General features: G+C 41.1%; 1 protein-coding gene across 1 annotated transcript in view; it reads left to right on the forward strand.

The window, feature by feature from the left end:
* The window catches only part of STK39 (serine/threonine kinase 39), a 216,972-nt gene that overhangs the window by 132,679 nt on the left and 56,814 nt on the right, over window positions 1-27,479 (forward strand). The window contains exons 15-16 of the mRNA XM_075284227.1: window positions 15,597-15,649; window positions 23,339-23,407. Coding sequence (XP_075140328.1) covers window positions 15,597-15,649; window positions 23,339-23,407 — 122 coding nt within the window. The remainder of the gene's footprint in view (window positions 1-15,596; window positions 15,650-23,338; window positions 23,408-27,479) is intronic.

The following is a 27,479-nucleotide window of genomic DNA, read 5'->3' on the forward strand; positions in this document are numbered from 1 at the left end:
CTGGAAGATGCCGCGGGGAAGCTGCACGGAGAAGACTTCTCGGAGGATCCAGCCCGACCCTCACTCGTGGACTTGGTAAGTATAATTTGATCGAACGTTGCCTACCCCTGAAACAAGCATTTTCCTCCCATAGACTATAATAGGGTTCGATATTCGATTCGAGTAGTCGAATATTGAGGGACTACTTGAAACGAATATTGAACCTCGAACATTTTACTGTTCACTCATCTCTAATCAGGAGTATTAGATTGGTGGGATTCGACAACTGAAGCTGCACAGACCCGTGACATCATTTTCATGAGTTGCATCCCCTGTTTGTAACTCAGTCCCATTCAAGTGAATAGGACTGAGCTACAGTACCAAGCACAGATGCTATACAATGTATGGCACCATGGTAGTAAAGAGATCAGGTGATGACCTATCTGGAGGATAGGTTGCCCATATCTTAGTGTGCAAAACCCTTTAAATATCCAGGGCTTTTCCATTGTATGATCTTGGTATATAAAAAAAAACAAATTTTACAGTGAAGTAGCAAACAACAGTAAAAGAATGGGAAAATCTGAGTTAGGATAAGACACAGTGAAATATTCTGTCAATACATTTTAATAAAACTTCATCTAAAATTCTTTCTCTGAGCCAACAGTAGTCAAACGTGAATTCTCCCTGGAGAGTAGACATCAACGGGCTGCATTTTATTACCGGCCCCTCCATGACTTAAGAAGGTTGTGCTAAGGAATAAGCGTAAATTATAAATAACAGCTGGGAAATAACATAGAAATGGTGTCAGTATCTCTCTCTCTCATCCCCCGCCACAATGTACTATAACATTGGCAACCGATCAGCAAAGTGTTCAGTGCCCATATTATTTCATAGGCTGAGAAAGAGGAGTTGGATGCAGTCTACTGGATACCTGTAATGGCCCATAAACCACTTTTATGGGGTTCCATAATCATGTGACAAGAGGAAAAGAGATGCATTTTTCTTCTACTAGCATTAAATTATCTTCCGTATATTCCTCGGCTGACAGTCTTATGTAACTGATGATCGGTCAGGTCAGCAAAACCGGTGCCAGGATTCTTAATGCACCATTGTGATGATGTCACCAGGACTAATGACACAATGTATGATCCGAATAAGCTACTTGGTGATGGTGAAAGTGACACAACGGGAAAGGGTGTGTTAAAAAATGGGTTACAGATGTGACCTAGCCTGTTGTAAATGTCTAAGGGGACACATCTGTTAAAAAAGGGCAATTTTTCAGCTAAAACAGACCCCACCGGACCCCATTGCGTATCCTCCATGCAGGTCTTTTCTCTTGGCCAATTTCTGGCAGTTTTTTCAGTGGAGTCTCCAATGGACGCAGATGTGAACTTAGCCTAAAGTATATATTTTTTCATGGATGTGACAGGTGCCTCAAGCAGATGCCATTGGTCAGCCATCCGTCACCCACAGGCTCCTGTATAGATTTACCATATCCTTTTTTTGCTGGATATTGAGGAAATCGACGACTGCTGGAGATACTAGAGAGCCAAATACTGCACTTCTCATGTATAGGTCCATAGACATGAAAAGCAAATATCATAGAGGGGAATATGGGCATAGCGGAATCTGGTTCTAGTCAGCCTGGGGTTTATATAAATAAAATACTTGTTTCCAATCGGTGTTGAGATATTAGATTTTTCCCGATAAGCTAATGAGCTGTTTGGTGCAACAAGGGTATCACTATTGCTCTTATCAGGCCAAAGAGCTACCTATGGTCTCTACTATGATTGACAAGGCCAGGGACTGTTCATGTATAGCAAGGAGAAATGGTGCAACTCAGCACTGGAAAGTCTATCTCTTTGGTGCGTTGACAGCAATAGTGATGCCCTGATTGCACCAAAGAGCTTATTAGCATATCAGGAAAGAGACTAATTAGAGATGAGCGAGTAGTGTTCGATCGAGTAGGTGTTCGATCGAATACTACGGTATTCGAAATACTCGTACTCAATCGAACACTACTAGCTGTTCGAAGTTTAAGGTTCGATGCAGAATCAGCGTTGATTGGCAGAATGCTATACGGTCGGTCAATCAACGCTGGTTCTTCTCTTACCTTTAGAAGTCTTCTCCGTGCAGTGTCCCCGCGGCGTCTTCTGGCTGGAATTCACTCTACCTAGGCATCCGGCCTAGCCAGAGCCGACTGCGCATGGGCGGGCATGCCCTCGCATGCGCAGTCGGCTCTGCCTAGGCCCCGATGCCTAGACAGAGTGAATTCCAGCCGGAAGAAGACGCGGGACGCTACGCTGGGAGAAGACTTCAAGGAGAATCCAGCCCGACCGTCACTCGTGGACTTGGTAAGTATAATTTTATCGAATTTTGTGTACCCCTGAAACGAGCATTTCCCCCCATAGACTATAATGGGGTTCAAAATCCGTTCAAACAGTCGAACAGTGTGCGGCTGTTTGAATCGGATTTCGAGCCTCGGACATTTTAGTGTTCGCTCATCTCTAAGACTAATATCTATCCAATGGAGGCACAGATTTGGAAGCAGAAAAAATGTTTATTCACATGAACCCCAGACTGTGATGACAGATCAATGCCTTTTAATTCATGTTACATGCAATGGTATCCAAATCCTGTCAACCCTTTGCGTTCCATCAATTCTTCTCGGAACATTTGAAGAAGGGACCCGGCAGAGAGGTTGTTCCCGCCGCCATCTTGGAGAACTAAGCAGAGATCTTCCACGGATGTAGACTTACTCCAATCCTTCTGTCGTCACGTCATCCAAGACAGACTGGATATGTTGCGATCAGGGCTATATCTGTGGGGGCCGTACCATCACTTCCAGGACTCCTCCTCCAAAGAGCAAAGGTCACACCAAATAGTAATGGGATTTAGTTTTCTATTTTCTTTATTCATTTCATTTTCGTATTAACCCTTCTAGTTCTGAAAGCATTCTTAGTTTACGGCTTCCTATACCTTCGGCCCAGTACTGTAGGGTAAATGCATATAAGCGCTTTTAGAATTTGCAATAAAATCATTTCATTTAGAGTATCCACAATTTCCCAATTTTCATCTGTGCTAATGTAGTCCTGGCACGTGCGGGAACCTCCTGTGGCTCGGGGGAGGCCTGTAGGACTTTCAGTGTACAGCTGGTAATTTACTTTTCCAGGGGGCCCGGAGGCCATGACAGGACTTGTTTAAGGCAGTTTATTAGACGTATGCTTTAATTACTAACTCGTAATATTTTGCAAACATTCTCCAGACAGCTTTGCTTTTAAGTGTCAGAATAGGTGGCCCCTTCCAATGGCGCCCATTCCTCTTTTCGTTCTGATAGCGCTAATGGTTTTGAGCAATGGTTAAGTATACTTGGCTGCGGGATTCAGTTTTCACAGAGTTAGTGGCTTCATGCCCCGCTGCACTAAAATATGAGTCTGTTTCTATATCTGTGTCAGGGAACAGAAGAATAATAGACCGCACAACGCATCCTCTTGTTATTTGGTTTTCAACTAGATTGAACTTTTCGCTGAAAACAGAAAATGCCATGGCAATTAATTGCAGATTCGCGCTTCTTCTTAATTCGTCTGCGAAAAGAAAATGGCATTTAAAACCGCAAATAAACTTTTATTAGAAGAGGAAATGAGAAAACTAACTTTGTGATTAATACATGAAAAATGTTATAAGATGTGATCACTGCAATATTCTCTGGAGAAAAGCTTCTGTCTATCAACGTCTCCGTTCCAATAAAACATTTCTTAAGCACTAATATCTATCATCTATCTATCTATCTATCTATCTATCTATCTACCTATCTCCTATCTATCATCTATCTATCTATCTATCTATCTATCTATCTATCTATCTCCTATCTATCTATCTATCTATCTATCTATCTATCTATCTATCTACCTATCTATCATCTATCTATCTATCTATCTATCTATCTATCTATCTATCTATCATCTATCTATCTCATATCTATCTATCTATCTCCTATCTATCTATCTATCTATCTATCTATCTATCTATCTATCTATCTCATATCTATCTATCTATCTATCTATCTCCTATCTATCTATCTATCTCCTATCTATCTATCTATCTATCTATCTATCTATCTATCTATTTATCTAGCTATCTATCTCATATCTATCTATCTATCTATCTATCTATCTATCTATCTATCTATCTCCTATCTATCTATCTATCTATCTATCTATCTATCTATCTATCTCCTATCTATCTATCTATCTATCTATCTATCTATCATCTATCTATCTATCTATCTATCTATCTATCTATCTCCTATCTATCTATCTATCTATCTATCTATCTATCTCCTATCTATCTATCTATCTCATATCTATCTATCTATCTATCTATCTATCTATCTATCTATCTATCGCCTATCTATCTATCTATCTATCTATCTCCTATCTATCTATCTCATATCTATCTATCTATCTATCTATCTATCTCCTATCTATCTATCTATCTATCTATCTATCTATCTCATATCTATCTATCTATCTATCTATCTATCTATCTCATATCTATCTATCTATCTATCTCCTATCTATCTATCTATCTATCTAGCTATCTATCTATCTATCTATCTATCTATCTATCTATCTCCTATCTATCTATCTATCTATCTATCTATCTATCTATCTGTCTCCTATCTATCTATCTATCTATCTATCTATCTATCTCCTATCTATCTATCTATCTATCTATCTATCTATCTCATATCTATCTATCTATCTATCTATCTATCTATCTATCTCATATCTATCTATCTCATATCTATCTATCTATCTATCTATCTATCTATCTATCTCCTATCTATCTATCTATCTATCTATCTATCTATCTCCTATCTATCTATCTATCTATCTATCTATCTATCTCCTATCTATCTATCTATCTATCTATCTATCTATCTATCTCATATCTATCTATCTATCTATCTATCTATCTATCTATCTATCTCCTATCTATCTATCTATCTATCTATCTGTCTCCTATCTATCTATCTATCTATCTATCTCCTATCTATCTATCTATCTATCTATCTATCTATCTATCTGTCTCCTATCTATCTATCTATCTATCTATCTATCTCATATCTATCTCATATCTATCTATCTATCTATCTATCTATCTCCTATCTATCTATCTAGCTATCTATCTCCTATCTATCTATCTATCTATCTATCTTCTATCTATCTATCTATCTATCTATCTATCTATCTCATATCTATCTATCTATCTATCTATCTATCTCCTATCTATCTATCTATCTATCTATCTATCTCCTATCTATCTATCTATCTATCTATCTATCTATCTCCTATCTATCTATCTCATATCTATCTATCTATCTATCTATCTATCTATCTATCTCCTATCTATCTATCTCATATCTATCTATCTATCTATCTATCTATCTATCTATCTATCTCCTATCTATCTATCTATCTATCTATCTATCTATCTATCTATCTATCTCATATCTATCTATCTATCTATCTATCTATCTATCTCCTATCTATCTATCTCATATCTATCTATCTATCTATCTATCTATCTATCTATCTATCTCCTATCTATCTATCTATCTATCTATCTCATATCTGTCTATCTATCTATCTATCTTCTATCTATCTATCTCCTATCTATCTATCTATCTATCTATCTATCTATCTATCGCCTATCTATCTATCTATCTATCTATCTATCTATCTATCTATCTCATATCTATCTATCTATCTATCTATCTATCTATCTCATATCTATCTATCTATCTATCTATCTATCTATCTATCTCCTATCTATCTATCTATCTATCTATCTATCTCCTATCTATCTATCTATCTATCTATCTATCTCATATCTATCTATCTATCTATCTATCTATCTATCTATCTCATATCTATCTATCTATCTATCTATCTCCTATCTATCTATCTATCTATCTATCTATCTCCTATCTATCTATCTATCTATCTATCTATCTATCTCCTATCTATCTATCTATCTATCTATCTATCTGTCATCTATCTATCTATCTATCTATCTATCTATCTATCTCATATCTATCTATCTATCTATCTATCTCATATCTATCTATCTATCTATCTATCTATCTATCTATCTATCTCCTATCTATCTATCTATCTATCTATCTATCTATCTATCTATCTATCATCTATCTATCTATCTATCTATCTATCTATCTATCTATCTCCTATCTATCTATCTATCTATCCATCTATTTGTCTATCATCTATCTATCTATCTTGATTGATTAGGATATTCTTCTTCTTTGTAGGACTTGCCTTGATATATTTGTTACAGGACGACTAGCTTTTCAAAACAATATGGTTTTGTGATACACTGTGGATACATCTGTAGCTAACTGAAAAGAATAAATAATAATTGGAGACCACTTGGAAGAAAAAGAGGGAACATATGGATAATGTTGTGCTATGTCAAAAATGGACTGTATGAGGGGTATAGAGCTTAAGCAATTGGATGTATACTAACTGAAATAAGTTATGTTAGAGCTATGTACAACTGTGTAGATAGATAGATATTCTGAGAGATAGATAGAAGATAGATAGATAGATAGATAGATAGATAGATAGATATTTGGCTATTTCCAAGTGCATTCTTGCCTCTATACTTAGGACCCCCGCTGCCTCCCTTGGCTTTGTTTCTGTCCTTGTCTCACTCTGACAGTGCCAATGCCACCAATCCATAACTATTCCAGCCCCCGCACCCCCGCTATCTGGAATGTGACCGCTAACAGATCGAACATAGAATTGTTTAGGTTCCCGACCCTACTCCTTGCTGTATATCTTTTGTTCCCATGACTCTGCTATACACCCACCACTCTTCTGTTGTACAGCATTGTGTGTGCCTGGTGAGTGACACGTATGAACACTGTAGCGCCTTCTTTTACTCTTCCCTTTAGAATTCATTGCTCCGTATTGTCAGCTAAATAAATGACTTTGGAAATTGCATTCGCGGGGAGTTCGGCGGAATATCTTGTTATGGCTTAATCGCTATCTGATTACCTCCGCTGAGCAGGTGCCTATCTCCTGGCCTTGATGGACACGTAACCCCTTGTGTGCAGATTGGAACAGTATTTGTGGGTTTTCCTCCGTAGGGCTCAATCTCTTTTATTTGCTGAGCATATATTTCCTTGCTGAAAGAATGGCATGGGTAGATTTGCAGAAAACCCCTGGATTTTAATGCCTTAGGCAGCACAGATCCCGGTGTTTGCTGTAGGATTTTGTCTGTGACATCTGTGAATATTGCTCTCTTTCGCACTATACTGTGCACTGTCGGGCATAGCGTGTGCTTTAGCTGCTATATGTCCCTCCGACATTACAATATAGAAGACATTGCTTGTGATGAGTGTGTCGCAGCTCTGTAGAGGTCATCATTCTAGGAATGTGGTAGTTGTATGGTACATTGGATAGCATTGTTGTCAGCCGCTCATTGGCCTTGTATTTGCTTTCCTACGGGTGCTAATGGCTTGTGGCGGGTTTATTTTTATGCGTTTCTCCTGGGTGTTTCCTCCTGGATTCCTTCTACAGTTCAAGGCAGAGTTTTTGTCTAGATTCAGTGCAGTATGTTCTTTGTGTGCAGCCTCGATAATTCCAGGCTCTACTATGGCAGACCCCGGGAAAATATTTCTGAATATATTTATTAGACTTACACTTGGGACACTGTAACCTCAATTTTACGTTTTAGATCTTTTAGGAGGTCAATGATGGTTATCATAAAGGGGTTGTCTGGGATTTGGAGCAAGCTCAGGCCTAGTTCGGGATTCCATTTGTAGAGTCTGCTTGGTGACCCCCCCCCCCCCCCATGGAAACTTACATGCATAAAAAAGCGGTTTCCTGGGAAAACACGCAGACCCCATAGACTATAATGGGGTCCGTGTGGTTTCTGTTCGGTTTCCGCAGAAAACATGCTCCTTGCGCTAGTCTATGGGGTCCGCGTGTTTTCCCAATGTCCCCAAGTGGACATCCCGAACGGAAACCTGAATGCAGATATGAACCGGGCCTTACGGATGATCTGGGTAGGTGTAAAGCAAAAAAGAAGACATACTTACTACCCACCCATCCCCGACCCACCATTGTCCAGTCCCAGACCCCTTTCCCGTCGTGTCAGGGTTTGCTGTGCTAAAAAAGGAGAGGCTCACATGACCACCGGTAAGGAGTAATGTCTCCAGTTCTTTGGGGTTCTTTTTGTTTGTTTTGCACCCCTGAGTATGCACCAACTCCTGGACAACCCCTTTAAATCGGGTGTTTGACTTGACCATATTTTGTAATATTTGTGTGATGTTTCTGTGACTACTCATAGAAAGATATACATGAAATGACCCTATAGTTTAAAGGGTTTGGTTTGTGACCATGTGTTAGTAGGATTCCCTTGGAAAAGATGAGGCCGGCAACAAATGGAGCCTTACAAAGCATCCAAGAAAATAAGATTGGGCAGGAGTTGGTGATAAGTATCAGTTCTTTGTTCCCATAAATGGAAGGGTCCTAAATCAAGACACCCCCTTCACATCCATATGACCTAATGAGGTATAGAGGATGGGGTTGTCTTTGTGTAAGACTATGCAATGGTTTTATATCACCAGCAGACATCTTCACCAGCGCTCCTCCATTGTGACATATCCGGATGCCGCGCTTGTGTCATGTCACTTGATACGATGCTATTTCCACCATTCATTTGTATTCATGTTTCTTGTCCTTTTCTGAAATATCTGATCCTCAGAGCAATGAATTATGAGATTCCTGGAAATGGAGACGCTTTTCGTGACATCCTGATTGTCTTTTTATGCGAGCCTTGTAAATAAAGGAAAAAAATTGCAAAATCAAAAAGGCTTGTGTCTGTAGATTTCATTTCATGACTGGTCTTTAAGTCTGAATTTGAGATGTATCAAATGAGACAAGAAAATCTGTCACAGCGATGATAGCCGGAGGCACTGACATATACAGGGGTCATATATCACAGCTTATGACATGAGAAGGGTAAAAGGACTGACCTTCATAGAAGAGCTCTATATGTTATATACTGTATCATTAAAATCTTAATGTGCCGTCACTCGGTCAAGGAGTTTGGTGCCAGGAAAAGGCTTCTCATAGCCATAGCAAAATAGAAATAAATTTCCTGCACTCAAATTAATGCTTCCAAAATATTGTGAACGAAATATTCACAATATTTTGGAAGCATTAATTTGAGTGCAGGAAATTTATTTCTATATACTGTATCATGATAGAAGAGCTCTATATGTTATATACTGTATCATAATAGAAGAGCTCTATATGTCATATACTGTATCATGATAGAAGAGCTCTATATGTCATATACTGTATCATGATAGAAGAGCTCTATATGTTATATACTGTATCATGATAGAAGAGCTCTATATGTTATATACTGTATCATGATAGAAGAGCTCTATATGTCATATACTGTATCATGATAGAAGAGCTCTATATGTCATATACTGTATCATGATAGAAGAGCTCTATATGTTATATACTGTATCATGATAGAAGAGCTCTATATGTTATATAGTGTATCATGATAGAAGACCTCTATATGTTATATAGTGTATCATGATAGAATAGCTCTATATGTCATATACTGTATTATGATAGAAGAGCTCTATATGTCATATACTGTATCATGATAGAAGAGCTCTATATGTCATATACTGTATCATGATAGAAGAGCTCTATATGTCATATACTGTATCATGATAGAAGAGCTCTATATGTCATATACTGTATCATGATAGACGAGCTCTATATGTTATATACTGTATCATGATAGAAGTCCTCTATATGTCATATACTGTATCCTGATAGAAGTCCTCTATATGTCATATACTGTATCATGATAGAAGAGCTCTATATGTCATATACTGTATCATGATAGAAGAGCTCTATATGTCATATACTGTATCATGATAGACGAGCTCTATATGTTATATACTGTATCATGATAGAAGACCTCTATATGTTATATAGTGTATCATGATAGAAGAGCTCTATATGTTATATATTGTATCATGATAGAATAGCTCTATATGTCATATACTGTATCATGATAGACGAGCTCTATATGTTATATACTGTATCATGATAGAAGACCTCTATATGTTATATAGTGTATCATGATAGAAGAGCTCTATATGTTATATATTGTATCATGATAGAATAGCTCTATATGTCATATACTGTATCATGATAGAAGAGCTCTATATGTTATATACTGTATCATGATACAAGAGCTCTATATGTTATATACTGTATCATGATAGAAGAGCTCTATATGTTATATACTGTATCATGATAGAAGACCTCTATATGTTATATACTGTATCATGATAGAAGACCTCTATATGTTATATAGTGTATCATGATAGAAGAGCTCTATATGTTATATATTGTATCATGATAGAATAGCTCTATATGTCATATACTGTATCATGATAGAAGAGCTCTATATGTCATATACTGTATCATGATAGAAGAGCTCTATATGTCATATACTGTATCATGATAGAAGAGCTCTATATGTCATATACTGTATCATGATAGACGAGCTCTATATGTTATATACTGTATCATGATAGAAGTCCTCTATATGTCATATACTGTATCCTGATACAAGAGCTCTATATGTTATATACTGTATCATGATAGAAGAGCTCTATATGTCATATACTGTATCATGATAGAAGAGCTCTATATGTTATATACTGCATCTTAATAGAAGAGCTCTATATGTTATATACTGCATCCTAATAGAAGAGCTCTATATGTTACCTACCATATAATGATAGATCTCTATTAGGGTTGAGCGATCAGGAAAGATCAGATCCCGATCGGTGATCAAGCAAATTTCACGATCGCAATCAAGATTGGCTGGAAAATGATCGAAAATCGATTTTTGAAATCTCAAGATCAGCTCAACCACACTGTATGTATATGTGTATATATATATATATATATATATATATATATATATATATATATATATATATATATTATACAATTAGGGTTGAGCGATCAGGATCGGGAAAGAACAGATCCCGATCATCGATCGAGCAAATTTCACGATCAGGATCAGCTGGAAAATGATCGTAAATCGGATTTTAAAATTGATCCTGAAATCTCAAGATCGGCTCAACCCTAATCTCTATATGTCATATACTGTACTGTGATAGAACAGCTCTATATGTCACTTACTATATAACGATAGAAGAGCTCTATATGTCATATACTGTACTGTGATAGATGGCCAGCGCGGCCCGCACATGGTCGCATACAATTATCCTAACCGTGTTTCAGATGTGAGATTCTGTCCGTGTGTCCATTGAACCTACGAGCCTGTACACTATGCATTTAGGAGTCCCTGCCTCTCTGCTATGTACTGTCCTGTACTGTAATCACACCCGAAATCTCTCCCATCCAAGACTCAATAGCGTGACCCAAGCCTAAGTCACATATATCCTAATAATACCCGCTGGTGACAATACATGGTTCTTATAGTCATCGTTCTTTCCTTCGCTCCCTTCATTATTACTAATTTTCTTTTCGCTCTTTTAATGTTTGTCAACAATAGTGATACCTTACAGGAAGAGTCCACAAAACGCCGCATCTGAAACACAGGAGCACGTGCGAGACAGATTAGTGTTTAACTTTGTGGTGAAACATAAATGCTTCATTTTGGAGAGCAGAAAAGAGCACAGCTCATTGGGAATTATAGTCAGCATATGAAACGCATGCAGGTGTTCAGAAAGTGCAAGATAAATGAGTCACTCATCATCTGAACAATGCACAAGATGAATTGCTAGACAGCGACCATTTTTCTTCGGTTTCTTCGAAACAAATTGCCTTATGCATTGGCAATTAAGCCGAAAAGCAAAATGTGGCAAGGAGCAGTTGAGGCAGATTTATTAGTGCAGAATAACCGACACAATAAATTAACATTGGTATTTATTTCATTCGTACGCCCGCTGCACATAGCACTTGGAGCGTCAGGCGTACGATATTGCTGCGCTCATTGTTGGATGACTGAGTGGGGGGATTTTGAGTCTTGTAGACCGCTTGTATTAAAGGGATATCCAGAAATTTGTAAATAGAATTCTCTACCATCTCTAACTCCAACTCTTTGCATCCTTCAATGATAGGCGCCGTTCCACTGATTCCAGCGTAGTTGGAATTTTTTCTCTAGCCCTCACCATTCCTGAGCAATCAGTGCTATAAGTTTCAGTACCAGACAGGTAGGTGGTCCCAGACTACCTAGGACTGCCCACCGGACAGTAGAGAGCCTACTGGATGGTGAAATAATAGCACTGATTGCTCAGGAACAGTGCGGGCTAGAGAAAAAATTCCAACTGCAGTGGAATCGTGGATTCGGGGCCTAATAATAGCTGTAAAAAGTTGGAAATAGTGAAGGTGGTAAAAGTTCCCCTTTAAATGTTATAATAGTCTTTCTTAAAATTCTGACCAGCAACAAAAGCTTTCTGTTTATATGGTTGTCTCATGCAGTGCCATTGCCAGCAGCTAGCCTTGGTTCATAGGTTCGCCCCCTACTGTTGGATCTGTTTGTACATATGAATAGGACAAGCTTGCAGGTAGGGGACATAGCCCGCATGAATATGCAAATGTATGGAAACAAGCTGCAACTTGCAAATGTGGGAAACCATAAAGAAAAATCCTTGTAAGTACAATATGAACAGTGAGCAAGGACTATAGTCTTCATAGCAGAGAGCTGAGGTTGACTTCCCATCTAAGTAACTGTTTTATAGAATGAAGAATAAGAAAATGACACATTTGGCTTTAGAATATTACAAAAAAAATTTCTATGCTTGATATATAGCATATCCCTTTTAGTACTAGACGCATGGTGGATATCATTAACAATGTAAACCTGGCCACATTGTTACTATTTGTTGCTATTTTTAACAGCACTGTTTTCTATTGGCCAGGTCTAGTCTTGCAGCTGAGCCTCATGCCCTTAAAGGGGCGTTCCAGGTTTTATAACGGATGACCACTCCTTAAGGTCAGCTGTTTGTATCGGCAGTGGTGCTCCTTCAGCACTGCTTCCACTTTACATTCTATATAACATAACATTCATCGGTCACATGGTCTGATCGCGGCTCAGTCCCATTCAAGTGACAGAGCTGAGCTGTGACACCAAGCACAAAGGTATGGTGCTGTTTTTGGCTGAGTCTTCAGCACTTACCTGAACACCTCCTCTAACAATGGATCAACTAGGGGTCCGGGTATCCGTCCCTTTTATTTAAAGACCTATCCTAATGATAGGTTATCAATTATTTAGCCTGGAAAACCCCTTTAATGAGAGAGAATCTGCAATACCAAATGCGACTTGTATGGGCTAGAATGGTATTGTGTCCTGGTATATAAATAGCAGACCCTATTTTCCGTTCACCTTACCAGTAGGATATTTTTATGCTTATTCATCTCTGCATAGCAGTTGCGATGACGCATTGCCCCAGATTTCCTTTGGCGATTGCAGAATTTAGACCACCCAAGGAGCCACTTGACTGCCAGACCTACCTGCTGACATGTTCTAGGAGCTGTTGTGCAGTTTACTCCATTGTCTTCTTCTGTGTAGCCTTCTTGTTGACTTTCCACCGTTCCGTGGCCAGTAGGAGTATATTTGGAAGTCTTATAGATTGGGATTTGTCCCCTATGGGCTGCAGGTTGGAAGCCCGTCAACACATACAAGACAAATAAATGAGCCTGCTGGCGAGGAACGTGGAAACAGAAAAATAGGCTCTAAATATTGAAGTAAAAATGTACAACTTGTGGTGAACGGAGGGAACCCGCTGCTTTCAGTCATGCTGAGACTTAGCGTGGTGTTAGGTATTATTTTTGTACTGGAGTTTATTCTTACACATGTAAGACATAAATAAATAGCAAGACTACGTAGCCATAATGGTATCGATGTAGCAGAGCTGAAGTTGTGATTTAGGCTAATCCTCCATGTTTCGTCCTGCAGCAAAAAAAGATTGCATGAAAAACTGTGGTGGCAACGCATTGCACTTAGAAAGTTTGCAGAAGTTTCCTCTGCAGATTTCCTGCAGGGGGAACCGCCGGCATTTCCGTAGGTATAATTGACATTCTGCAATTTCCAAAATCGCTCTGGTTTTGGAAATCGTGGCGTGTCTGTAACATGGTTTTTACTGCAAAGTGGACTTGGAATCACTAGAATTCCATCTACTTTGCCCTTACTGTAAAACGCTGAGCCTGAGGCCCTACATTGCAGAAATGCAGCTTTTTTGTTTTGCAGGTTTTGCTGCAGTGTTTTTGACCTAAAGCCAAGAATGGCAACAAATGGATACTTTTCTCTTCTGATAAATCCACTCCTGGCTTTGGCTCAAAAAACTGCAGCAAAATCTGCAACAAAAAAAGCTGCATCACTGCAACGTGGGGCCGCAGCCCAATGCCTGGTTCACATCTGCGTTGGTAATCCGTTCAGGGAGCCCACATCGGGACCCCCCTAAACGGAATACCAAACGCACTGGCAAGTAGTGTGCAGGTAAAGCACAGGGACCCCATAGACTACGTGGACAGGATAGTATTCATGATCTACTTTCATGTCCGCATGATTTGTGCGGGCAGCACGCGGAAAGCACATGGACCTCATTATAGTCTATGGGGTCCGTGTGCTTTCACTGCACACCGCTTGCCAGTGCGTTCGGTACTCCATTTAGGGCGTCCCCATGCAGACTCCCCAACTGGATTACCAAACGCAGATGTGAACCAGGCATAACACACAGGAAATTACTACAGTAGTCTCAGCCAATGACCATTCCTTATGTCCAGAAGTGGAGACCAGTAAGGTGCCCGGGCAGGGTCTAAATGGGAGCAGAGAGAGTTGGGAAAGACAAGTACTTCTTCTTTTTATTTTTTTTAACCCATTCTAGACTGTGTCTAAAGAAAATTTTACCTTTTAACACCACCAGTCCACAGCTAGGATTAAAAAAAACCCTTCACCATTCCCTAAATCTGTAACCTCCACGACTATCATTATAAAGATTGCAACCAGTTTAATTCCAAGACTGAATGATTTAGAAGGATTTTCCGCCCCTGAGTGTGAATTACGTCTTCGAGGACATTTCTCGAACAACGCTGTGTACAAGTTTTCGGCTCCAGAGTAGCACTCGGCAGTAAAAACAGCTTAATTAGAATGGAATAGTCGGCTGCTCCGGAGAAGGGTAGTTACAGCGAGCGCTCCTCCGCGCCGTCTCACAGCCAAATAAAAATGGAACTCGCAAGCCGTCTTTTTTGCTTTTTGTTAATTAAGAAGATAATAATACTGCCGCCGGAAAAAATGAGCTTTTGGTTGTTCCATAAACCTTTGCCTGTTAATTTCCTTGAACCTTCTTAGAGTTTATATCGTCTTTGACAAATTAAAGGTGCATAAAGGCGCGCCGTCAGGGAGGAAAATGCTTACTTTTCTAACTGCAAATCCTCTAAACTGCTAAGCATTCTGGGTTTTAATAAACTCTGCCTCATTACATTTAAATGCCTTTTTGATCTGTTTTGCAGAAATTCCAGAAAAGAGCTCAATGATATACGGTTTGAGTTCACGCCTGGCAGGGGTAAGTCGCAATTCAAAGATCCGTATATTTTCTTTATGTTGGCGGTAGTTGATATTGAAATTGTGTCATGTCTTCTATACCTACACTATGGTAGAGGCGTATACCTGATGTGCACACATCATCCTGGATGTAATAGTAGGGAGAGCAGACCTTGTAGTTATGTGATATGACCTTTTTTTTGGAAATACGCCAGTGCAGGTGTTGATGCATTTTATGAGGATCAAGTAAGAAGAACGATCAGCTGTCGGAAGTGTATGGGCAGCTTAAAGGGGTTGTCGTGGAGTTATGTTTACCTAAATTCATGATGACCCTCGATCCTTGGGTTATTCCAAACCTTTCCTCCTTTCCTCATCTCACAGGTAATTATATTAACTATGGGGGCTGGTTTTACTATAGTCAGCCAACCCCCCATATTGGTGAGATCAGGAGAGAAGGGAGAGAGTGGAATGACTTGTAGGTTGGGATGGTTGCCGCGGCCCAGGAGTTGATCAGGCTGGAACCCCTAAATCCATCATGAAGAACCCACTGGATGAATTAAGGCAAATTTAACTCCCCGGGCAGCCCTCACCCCAGGGTTACTCCACACACTCTCTCCTTTCCTAATCTCACAAGTAATTATCTTAACTATGGGGCTCTGGCTTTACTATAGTTTGCCAACCCTCATACCTGTGAGATTAGGAGAGGAGGGAGTGGACGGAATGACCCACAGGTCAGGACTGGTTCCGGTCACATGACACAGAAGTCAACCATACCGGTACCTCTGGGTCCATTATGAAGAATCCCTGGTAGCCCCCCAGTCCAGGGTTACTCCACAACCTCCCTCCTTTAATGATCTCACATGGCGGTCTAGCTTTACTACAGTCAGTTAGCCCCCATACCTGTGAGATTAGGCAGAACCACCCGGGGTCAGGGGATGGTTCCGGTCATGTGACCCAGGAGTGGACCAAACTGGAACCCCTGGGTCCAATATGAAAGTCCACTGAAATGAATTAAGGGAAGTAAAACGCACCAGGCCACCCCTTTTAGGCAGGATACACTTATGATGGCATCCATTACTTTTATGTATAAATGTTCACTAACATCTCAACAAACGTTAAATAAATCAATAGTACAAGTCAATATAAGAGGCATAATAATGTGATGTAACTGTAACATATCAGTGAAAAATGCCTTCCTCTCCATGTCTCCTCATCTGACTGTTTTCATTCTCATTTCTCCTAAACTGACATTCACTCTGAAATCTCTGCTAATTCTATTTTTCTAGATAGAAGTCTATGGAGAGTGAGGAAAGAGTGAGCTGGGTTTGAGTGAGAGAGGAGAGACTTAGATAGAGACAGAGGCTGCTAGAGGTAAATAGGAAGCTTCTCTCTTACCTCAGGTGCTTTATTAACATCATTATAAGTCAATAGTTCTCTATAATGTCCCCTATGCTTATTCTTAGTGTGAGAGAGTTTTAGATGAACAGATTCTTCTCTACGTTCTGTGTGCAGTATATAGGAGACATTATAGCTTGTTCTAAGACAAGTCAGTGGGTCAATTTTCAACGTCTGTCGCAACTGATTACCCATCAAATGGACGCATATAAGTGGTTGTGAGTGGGTTGGGTCATACCCTGACCCCCCAAAGTTCCCGCTGCCACATAAAATATTCCACTATTCTAAATGGCCACCGGTAGATTGATTCCCGGGGTCGTAATAAGGGCAGGAACTCCCTTCCTCGATATATGCCACGTAGCTGTTTGCTCTCCATCTACTTAGATGGCGGATAAAACGGGGAAGGAAACTTTTTGTTTTTGATAATTTTTCCTATGCAAGTGAAGGCTATTGCTTTATGTAAACTACAGGATAAATTTAGCAAAACTCTCCAATATTGCATAGTTTTATTTCGGCCTGTGCACGTATGAATGTATCTCACCGCGGCAGGAGCCGGCTGGGTCTGTACAGTTAATAGAAGATAGAAATGAGAAATCTAAGCAGCTGTCTGGCAAAGCATTTCAATTTGTGGGAAATATTTGCTGAAGGTTTTTTAGTATCGAGGAAACGGCTTCTGTCGCAAAGCTCCAGTATGAGCGCTCTCAGGGGAACAGTGTGTCACGCAGGAGTGCATATTTTGGAAACAAATTGTCCATTTCATATAATATGCAGGATGCTTGGAACGGAGAGAGGCTGACACGGTGTAGCCGCGGTACAATACCAGTGCATACTGTAATATATTATGGTCTGCGGGGTGGGGGGGGGGAGGTAATTTATGGATAGGCAGAATTAGTCAATTTTTGCTTTGCAGGAAAAAATACCAGATGAAGACGTCAGATTTAATTTGTGCACTCTACTAGCAATGTAATATCTATGGTGGAGAATTTCTGCCGGAGAGAGACTTGACATCAGCTCTCAGTGAAAAAAGGGGATGACAGCTAGGATTTTTCCTGTCCGATTCTATTCTTGAGACTACAAAAGTATCCGGGAGTGTAAAGACTTGCCGACACCTACTCTAAGAAGCGACTGGTCTTCAGAGGGTCTCCGCTCATCCAGGAGCTAGGAAGGAGCTGAAATCTTCATCTGCGGCCAGTTCACCTAAGGCCATTGCTGCAGAATCACATGACCTAGATTGTAATAAATGGGGAACAATGTAGTACAGTAAAATCTCTGCAAAAGACCAACCCCTTACCCCTGGCTTGTTTTAACAGATTGATGCAAAAATGCCCCCCCCCCCATCACCCTTTAGTAATACCTGACAAATTATAATGCCCCATAAGTGGTATAATACCCCTTAGTAGCCCTCATACAGTATAATGCCTCCTTAGTGGTCTCAAACAATACAGTGCCCCTCAGTGGCTCATCAAACTATCAAATGCCCCTGGTCCCCCCCAGTGCCTCATCCCAGTGGCTCCTCAGACATTGTATTATAATGTCTCCCTCCACTTTGTACCCACAGTATAATGTCCCTTTTCCAGGGTGCCCCTCCAGTATAATGTCCCCTAGCATTCCCATCCCCTGTAAGTCCCCCCACATAGTCATCATGCCCCTTTTTGCCATAGCCTCACCCTCAGAATCCCTTCTTCACTATATGCTGTTGCCCAACTGCTTTTATGCCATGAAAGGGTTTTTTTTTTTTCTTTTCTGACAGTGGAAGGCTGGGCATGATACATCTCCCCCCTCTGGCTCACCAGAGGGCAGAGGTAATAAATTTATGATGCACAAATAAGTTTAATCAGTTCTAGTGCATTAAGGGTGACCCTGACTCATTTGTCTGGTTGCAGCTGTGACCAAGGCGAACACAAAATGAATGCATGCTTGGCCAAGAACTTCTGCCCCTTCAGGAATTCGCAGTCCACCACTCAAAACTTCTGAGGTTAGGGGGTGTATTTACAGGGGATGCCGCGGCAGCAGTTGTAAGAATGGGGCCCCAATGTAGGAATGGGGCCCCATTACAAATTTTGCACTGGGGTCAGGAGATTCAAGTTACACCTCCGGCAGCGATTATCATGGCTGGTGTGGAGAATCAGATATTTGTTGACTCATTGTGGGAAAATGATGAAGACTGGAGTTATTAACACCAGTCTTTATAACCCCATCATTGGCCAAGGGTGCGTCCGATTTATGACAAGTCGCAGGACTCCTGTATCATGCACTGGATCAAGTGTTCTACTACAGCGGATGCTACTACCTAGGTGTAGGGAGTATTTGATGCTTGGACCATATTATCTGATACAAAGAAGCCAAAAAAACTTGCAAAATTTCTGTATTCTGATCAGTCGCCCCTTAGCATTTGCAATTCTTCAGAAAACCTGTTTCTGCCTGTTCCTCTATACACCGCTGAATACATTACATTCTCAAGTCTATTTTTTGTCCCTGAGCAAAGGAGGATTTCGAGCATGTTTAAACAGAGATTGGGAGAATCTGCTCTCTAAGCATTGCCGTTATTTAGTATTGATATAAATTTGGGATTATAGTGATTATTACATATTAATAGCTGTACGGGGTGGCGGTAGAATAGTAGTCAGGCTCACATTATGGCTTTCATCAGTCCGTTGTACATCAAATTAGTGAACGCCAAAATGCCCGCTCATTAGTCTTAGCTCACATGGAAGGAAATTGTCATGGCAACAAGATGACAGGACAACTCACAGGTGTCGGAATGAATGGCGCCTTGTCTGATCATTCATATGGAAATCGCCATCTTCACATACGGTATAACCAAACGAGGATTCTGGACTAGGCAATCCAAAAAAAACTTCATTTCGGAGTGTGCCCTATTGTTTACTGAAGAATGCAAAATAAAAATCTAACCTTCTACTATTGCAGATGTAGCAAACTATAACTTGACACGCAGCGAGTTAAACTTTTTCGATGGCCGTGGTTGAGTTATGACACTGCGATCAGGCTCTAGTTCAAAGGTTAGTCCTCAATTCATCAAACCAAGGCCAAGATGGCAATGACGCTGGCAAGTCCCGTCCACTTGAGTGGGACTTATGGAAACAAGAAGATAGTACTGCTCTATGGTGTTTCCATAAATCCCATACTGGTTATTGGGAACTTCAGAAACACCCTAGCACATTCAGCCACAATGTTTCTGGAACCGTGGAGCTACAAAATATGTGGATCTGTTTCTGTAAGTCCTTGTTGGTTGGGACTCATAAGCAGTTATAACCATCTTGGTAGGATTTCCCGAGAAGGGAATAATCCTTGAAATGGTCACTGACTTACAACTTCGTCTCATTTCATAGAGCATGTGATTCTAGAACTTTAATTAAAGATGTGGCTACCTTCTGTTTAAAAAAAATCTCTTTAAAGTTCCTGCCACTAGGTGTCCCCTTTCTAGCTCACTTGCAGTTCATTCCCTGTTGCTAGGTAAGCTCTGTCCATAAATACATTAGATATGCAATACAGAATCACAGTGAGTGGAGAAGTCAGCTCTTATCTCTCTTGGCCTAGTGAATGCAGATGGGAAGGGCTAGAAGTCTCAGTTGCACCACCCTCAGGTTGCAGTGTGACTCGCATGACTTGCATTAGTGAATGATTTGCAATGTGAAACTTAATTCTTTGGTTGCCATGTAGTCGAGTCCTGAATAATGGACACGTTGATCCAGGTTTTTTATACTGACTGCCAGATTTGGAGTCAGGAAGGAATTTTTTCCCCTGAAATAGGGCAATTGGCATGAGCCTCATGGGTTTTTTTGCCTTCCCCTGGATCAACACTGTAGGGATTGTAGGGTTATAGGTTGGACTTGATGGACTAATGTCTTTATCCAATCTCATTAACGATGTAACTATGTAACTATATAATAATATATCTGAATAATGGAGACTATGTTACTCTGATTTAACCAATCATATAATTCTGACTGTGTGCAGCCACCACTAGGGGGAGCCAACTGCATATAGAGTTATACAGCTATTATTTGGCTCAACAGTCCTCATTGTGGCAGTACCAGGTAATGTAGCTGGTATGATTGTGTTGTGCTTTGCTTAGATGGCAGCAACACAACTGCTTATATAGGAAGGAGGGAGAAGAAAGGGAAAGCGGCAATTGGAGTGTATAATAATGCGACATTTACAATGTAACGTTTTATTTCACGAGTAAAGAGTCTTTATGTTATATTTGAGATAGTTCAGATCTGTTTATGTAACCCTTAATGTATTGAACAAGATAACATTAACGCTCGGCAGTGCTTTGCAGAGTGTTATATTATTACTCTTAGTATTATCGTATGGTTTGCAGTTTGTTACTGTACATGAGAGCAGCACTTACACTGATACATAATGCAACAACCTACCCACGGCCATGGATTTTACTACTGTATAAGTAGATAGTAAAACGGATTTTGGAACATTGAAGTGAGATCTGTTCCATTATTTATGCACACGCTGTACTTTAGATGTGAGCTCCTGTTCTTAACCATATTTATTTTTACAAAGCAGATCAGCTAGAAACTGAAATGGGGGAGGGGGATCGAAATGGTTTTATTATTTAGTAGCGATAATAAGAAGGGAAAGACAATTACTATGTGAACTTATGTAATGCCTATTACTATACACCTGTCCCGTCACTAGCAGGCACTGTTATGACTCCGTACCTAACTTTAAGCCCTGTCCCTTTTACGCTACAGGATGGCCCCCGCAAGGCAAGAGCAGTCCTGTTCCTATGGCAGCTGGGAACCTGGGATAATAGTCTGAGTGAAGGAAGGAGAGGATAGTAGCCTAATAAGTGGAGATGGAAGCATACCGTATTTTATAGGGTCTTATATTCACCTGTACTGTAATGGAGTCTGTTACCTTGAAGATGGAGTCTGAACTGTTGTATAAACACACATGAGACAGTTGTAATTTTTTTTGTTAAATTCCTTTCTTATCCTGGGCTAAGAAGTCCAGTGGGCGGTGCTATTATTGATTGACAGGTATCACTGCATGCTTGTCACAGGCACTCCTAGGACCGCCCACTGGACTCTTCAGCATAACATGAGCAGGGATTGAATGAATACTATGAAACCATAAAACTGTACTATATAACAATCTGTTCAGACCAGTCATGGCACATGTAGTGTTCAACAACGACTACATATTAGACTTACATGTTACCCAATATGCTTAGTAACGCAGCCATATTTGGTTTTAGGTAGCAGCATTTTGAGAAGTAGATAGAAATAAGTAATGGCTTGGTGACCTATGTCTATGACACATATGGGCTGGACTAATATGGCACAAGCTCAGAAGCATTTTACAGCAGACACCTGCAGGTGATAGTACTGATTGGGGCTATGTAACCACTTAGAGTCCTGCTCCATTGCAACCATGGAAGCATAGCATCAGTGGGGTGTGTCATCTTGAATCCTTCCCTCCGCCCCACCTATGACATCATAGCCATGTGTTCATTGTCTAAAGGAACACATTCATATTTAAAGAGAAACTCTCACCACCTTCACCAGCCCTTTACATCCTTACATAGAAGCCACCTTAATGAGGACCTTTCATGTCCTTGGGCACATATGGTTTTGTGTACCTTTAGAAAGCCAACAGGGCGCTGAATTCAGCACAGTGACGGCTTTCCCAATATGTGCCCCGGGGGAAGAGATATTGCTGATATTGGTGCTTTTACCAATAGCTCTTCACTGTCAGAAGAGTCTTCCTGATAGGGGCCACACGGTGGCTCAGGGGTTAGCACTGCAGCCTTGCAGCACTGGTGCCTGGTGTTCAGGAAGAGCCTTCCTGACAGTCTAACTGGAAGGAGGGGAGGCGTTTGTCACCATTCAGCGTCATGGCTGGGCAGTAAGGAGCACTCCATCTGGCAAAACAGAGCTATGGACCGTACTCTCAGGAGGAGCGTTCTCAGCTAGACTGTCAGGACTGACAGTGAAGAGCTAAAATAGCAGCGCTGATGGCTCAGGAACGGTGGGGGCTAGAGAAAAAATTCCAGCTCTACCAGAATCCGTGAAATAGGGCCTATTAACACATGCAAATAACTGGGGTTAGTGGAGGTGGTGAACTTTCCCCTTTAAGAAGATTTGCATACATATTTATCTCCGCTCCATCTCACAAGCATCTGTAACAAGACGTTCATCCATGTGAAGAACTTTTTATCATACAAGTAGTTTTCAGGTTCAGCACAAATGCCATGACATTCTAAATGGAATCCGAGCATTATCAGGTATTGTCCTGGAGGTATTATTGATGCGTTATCTCTCTCTCTCCGCAGATACGGCAGATGGTGTTTCACAGGAGCTCTTCTCGGCAGGCCTTGTGGACGGTCATGATGTAGTTATAGGTAAATGACATTTTTTTTCTTGGAACTATTACCTGATTACTTTAGCATTTCAAGGGAAATAATTACATTTAACCTCCCTCCTATCTCGGAGGTCCCCGCCACCCGATCACGCTTCCATAGATGTTTGCAGGCATAAAGCGCAAAATGCAAGTTCGACATCAAAGAGTGAAAAATATATTTGCAATTATCTTGTAATTATTGTTATTATGAGCCGGGCCGCTGGGCGATTTTACTTTTATTACAAGTCGGAGGTTTTTAAAGAGGAGGCAATTTTATAGGATTCCTAAGCAGCGTATGGGTCCATCATCCCGCTAATCTTTATGGTGTTTTTGTAATGTAATTTAGATGATACTACGGAGATACAAGGACGATAGGTGAAGATGGGAACTTTGAGTGTGTTGCGGTGTTGTGATGGGTTTGTTCGCGCGCGGTCGCTCACCTGGGGTAGCAGAGCTGTTTAGTTTATTATTGGAGCAGCTTGGCTTTAATATCCTCGTTCTGACGTTCCTCCTCCAGACCGGAGCCGCTCTACCCACAGCTATAATCTTATTATTAATTAAGTTCTTCAAAGAATTTCTGGCAGCTTTTTGTTTTCCTTCCGGTAATTGTAAACTATAATGTGCGGTTTTACGGTGGTATTTTTGTTGCTTTGTTGATTTTTTTTTTTTAAAGAACGTCTAGAAGTAAACAGACCCATAAGTCACTTCCTAGTCTAATAAGCAGTCGCATAATTAAAAAAATTTATATTGAAGACTGAAAAACAATCTGGCTACCAGAGAAGAGACGTTTTCTAATTAATTTTCACCAACGTGTACCTCCAGAAAAATAATCCTCAGATCCTCCCGTGCGCCATTACCTTCCTGTGATCATTGTAGCCAATTATAGAAGTGGGGGCTTTGGTTCTAAATGAAATGATATAAAGTGATACAAGACGGGAGAGTGGAGAATGAGCGTAATAATACAAAGCAAGGGTTTAAGGACGACCTTTCGCCACCTCCACCAACTCCTGGTCTTTGGCCCTTTAATTGTAGTTGACAACAGAATTCCCAGGAATCTTTAACTCTTCTGACCCCACCTATGCAGGAATGCTTCTTTCACAACCAGGAATGTCCACAAATGTTAATCTTACCTAAATCCTTTTTCGGTTGTCTATGTCCCATCCTGGCCATTTCCTTGCCTCTAATAGTTGCCCCTTGATGTATTCTAGCACACTATTCCTGAGTAGAGATGAGCGAACAGTGTTCTATCGAACACATGTTCGATCGGATATCAGGCTGTTCGATGTGTTCGATTCGAATCGAACATCACGTGGCAAACTCCAAAAAAATTCAATTCCCCTCCCACCTTCCCTGGCGCTTTTTTTGCACCAATAACAGCGCAGGGGAGGTGGGACAGGAACTACGACACCGGAGGCATCGAAAAAAAATCTGAAAAAGTCATTGGCTGCCGAAATCAGGTGACCTCCATTTTAGACGAATAGTGGATTTCAAATCCGGGTCATATGAGAATGTGAACTTTGTGACTAAGAGACAGGGATAGCTGTACAGGCAGGGATAGCTAGGGATAACCTTTATTTAGGTAGGAATGTTATTAAAAATAACTTTTTGGGGCTCTATCGGGTGTGTAATTGTGATTTTTGTGACATAAACTTTTTCCAATAGGAATGCATTGGACAATGCTACGGAATACGGAACTCGACCAATCAGCGCTGGCTCTGCTGGAGGAGGCGGAGTCTAAGATCGCTCCACACCAGTCTCCATTCAGGTCCGACCTTAGACTCCGTCTCCTCCGGCAGAGCCAGCGCTGATTGGCCGAAGGCTGGCCAATGCATTCCTATGCGAATGCAGAGACTTAGCAGTGCTGAGCCAGTTCTGCTCAACTACACATGTGATGCACACTCGGCTCTGCTACATCTGATGCACACTCGGCTCTGCTGCTGCATCAGATGTAGCAGAGCCGAGTGTGCATCAGATGTAGCAGAGCCGAGTGTGCATCAGATGTAGCAGAGCCGAGTGTGCACACTTGGCTCTGCTACATCAGATGTAGCAATCTGATGTAGCAGAGCCGAGGGTGCACTAGAACCCCTGTGCAAACTCAGCTCACGCTAATAGAATGCATTGGCCAGCGCTGATTGGCCAGAGTACGGAATTCGACCAATCAGCACTGGCTCTGCTGGAGGAGGCGGAGTCTAAGATCGCTCCACACCAGTCTCCATTCAGGTCCGACCTTAGACTCCGCCTCCTCCGGCAGAGCCAGCGCTGATTGGCCGAAGGCTGGCCAATGCATTCCTATGCGAATGCAGAGACTTAGCATTCGCATAGGAATGCATTGGCCAGCCTTCGGCCAATCAGCACTGGCTCTGCCGGAGGAGGCGGAGTCTAAGGTCGGACCTGAATGGAGACTGGTGTGGAGCGATCTTAGACTCCGCCTCTTCCAGCAGAGCCAGCGCTGATTGGTCGAGTTCCGTACTCTGGCCAATCAGCGCTGTCCAATGCATTTCTATGGGGAAAAGTTAGCTTGCGAAAATCGCAAACTGACAGGGATTTCCATGAAATAAAGTGACTTTTATGCCCCCAGACATGCTTCCCCTGCTGTCCCAGTGTCATTCCAGAGGTGTTGGCATCATTTCCTGTGGTGTCATAGTGGACTTGGTGACCCTCCAGACACGGATTTGGGTTTCCCCCTTAACGAGTATATGTTCCCCATACACTATAATGGGGTTCGAAACCCGTTCGAACACACGAACAGTGAGCGGCTGTTCGATTTGAATTTCGAACCTCGAACATTTTAGTGTTCGCTCATCTCTATTCCTGAGCAATAAGTGCCATTAGTTTTGGTGAACAATTTGTTGATGATGCTCTCTAATGTCAGATTGGCAATTTCCAAAGGGGGCATCATTGTGAGCTCTCTGACATAGTCCAAGTAGAGGTGGACAGCTCAGAATCTTGCCTCCTTGGGCACTGAATGCATAGGAATAGTGGAGGCTACAGGAAAAAACCCAACTGTGCGGGAAACAGTGCAAAGATAAAAACAGATGCAAAAAGTTGGTGGTAGTGGAGGTTTTCCCGTATTTCATGGAGTATAACAGTGACTCCACCTTCGACTTCTGGTACACCCAAAAATTTAGAAAATGGATGAGACATCGTGCTACTTTAACATAATCAAATTATGATTGGTGGACGTCTGATCTCTGGAAACTCTACTGATCCTAAGAATGAATGGGACTCAGCGATGGTTGCCTCTATGTCCTCTTCAGTTTTTCTTTTCTCTGCACAGCGCCTCTCCTGGTCACTTGATTGAGACCTGGAATTGTCCCCATAATCTTTGGTGGTAAAGTGCTATAGTTCAGGCCAGGTTTAGCCATGTAAATGTATGTATAAGTATATATAAATAGTATGTATAAACAACCGCATTTATTCATTGCCAAGGAAGCAGTGTATCATTCCACTATGACAAATAGGAATTCACCTCTCTGGATACTTTTCCTTTAACCCTACGTCATGTCTGCTGCAGACCTCACCTACTTCTTAGGAGGAAGTCCTTATCATTGTCTTCCATTTTACATTTACAGTGGAACTGCAGACCGGTCATGGTCATTGCTTCTTTAAAGAGGACTTATCACCACCTGTGGCACATGCAGTTTAATACACCGCTAGAAAGCCAACAGTGTCCTGAATTCAGCGCACTATCGGCTTTCCCATTCTGTGCCCCGGTGAAGAGCTATCAGTGCTGTTACTGTAGCTGTTCACCGTCAGAAGGGCGTTTCTGACAGTCAGTTAGGAACGCCCTTCCTCACAGTAGCACCTATAGCGCTGTACTGTGAGAGCAGTGAGGAACATTTTCCCAGTACTTGTCTATGGACAGGCACTATCGGGAGGGCAGGGAGGCGTTCTGACAGTGAAGAGCTACGGTAACAGCACTGCTAACTCTTCACCGGGGGCACAGAACGTGAAAGCCGATAGTACGCTGAATTCAGTACACTGTTGGCTTTCTAGCGGTATATAAAACTGCATGTGTCCCAAGTGGTGAAAGGTCCTCTTTAAGCTTGTTATTTTACATTACACTTACCCCT

Source organism: Leptodactylus fuscus, chromosome 8 (assembly GCF_031893055.1).
Source record: "Leptodactylus fuscus isolate aLepFus1 chromosome 8, aLepFus1.hap2, whole genome shotgun sequence".
Classification (NCBI taxonomy): domain Eukaryota; kingdom Metazoa; phylum Chordata; class Amphibia; order Anura; family Leptodactylidae; genus Leptodactylus; species Leptodactylus fuscus.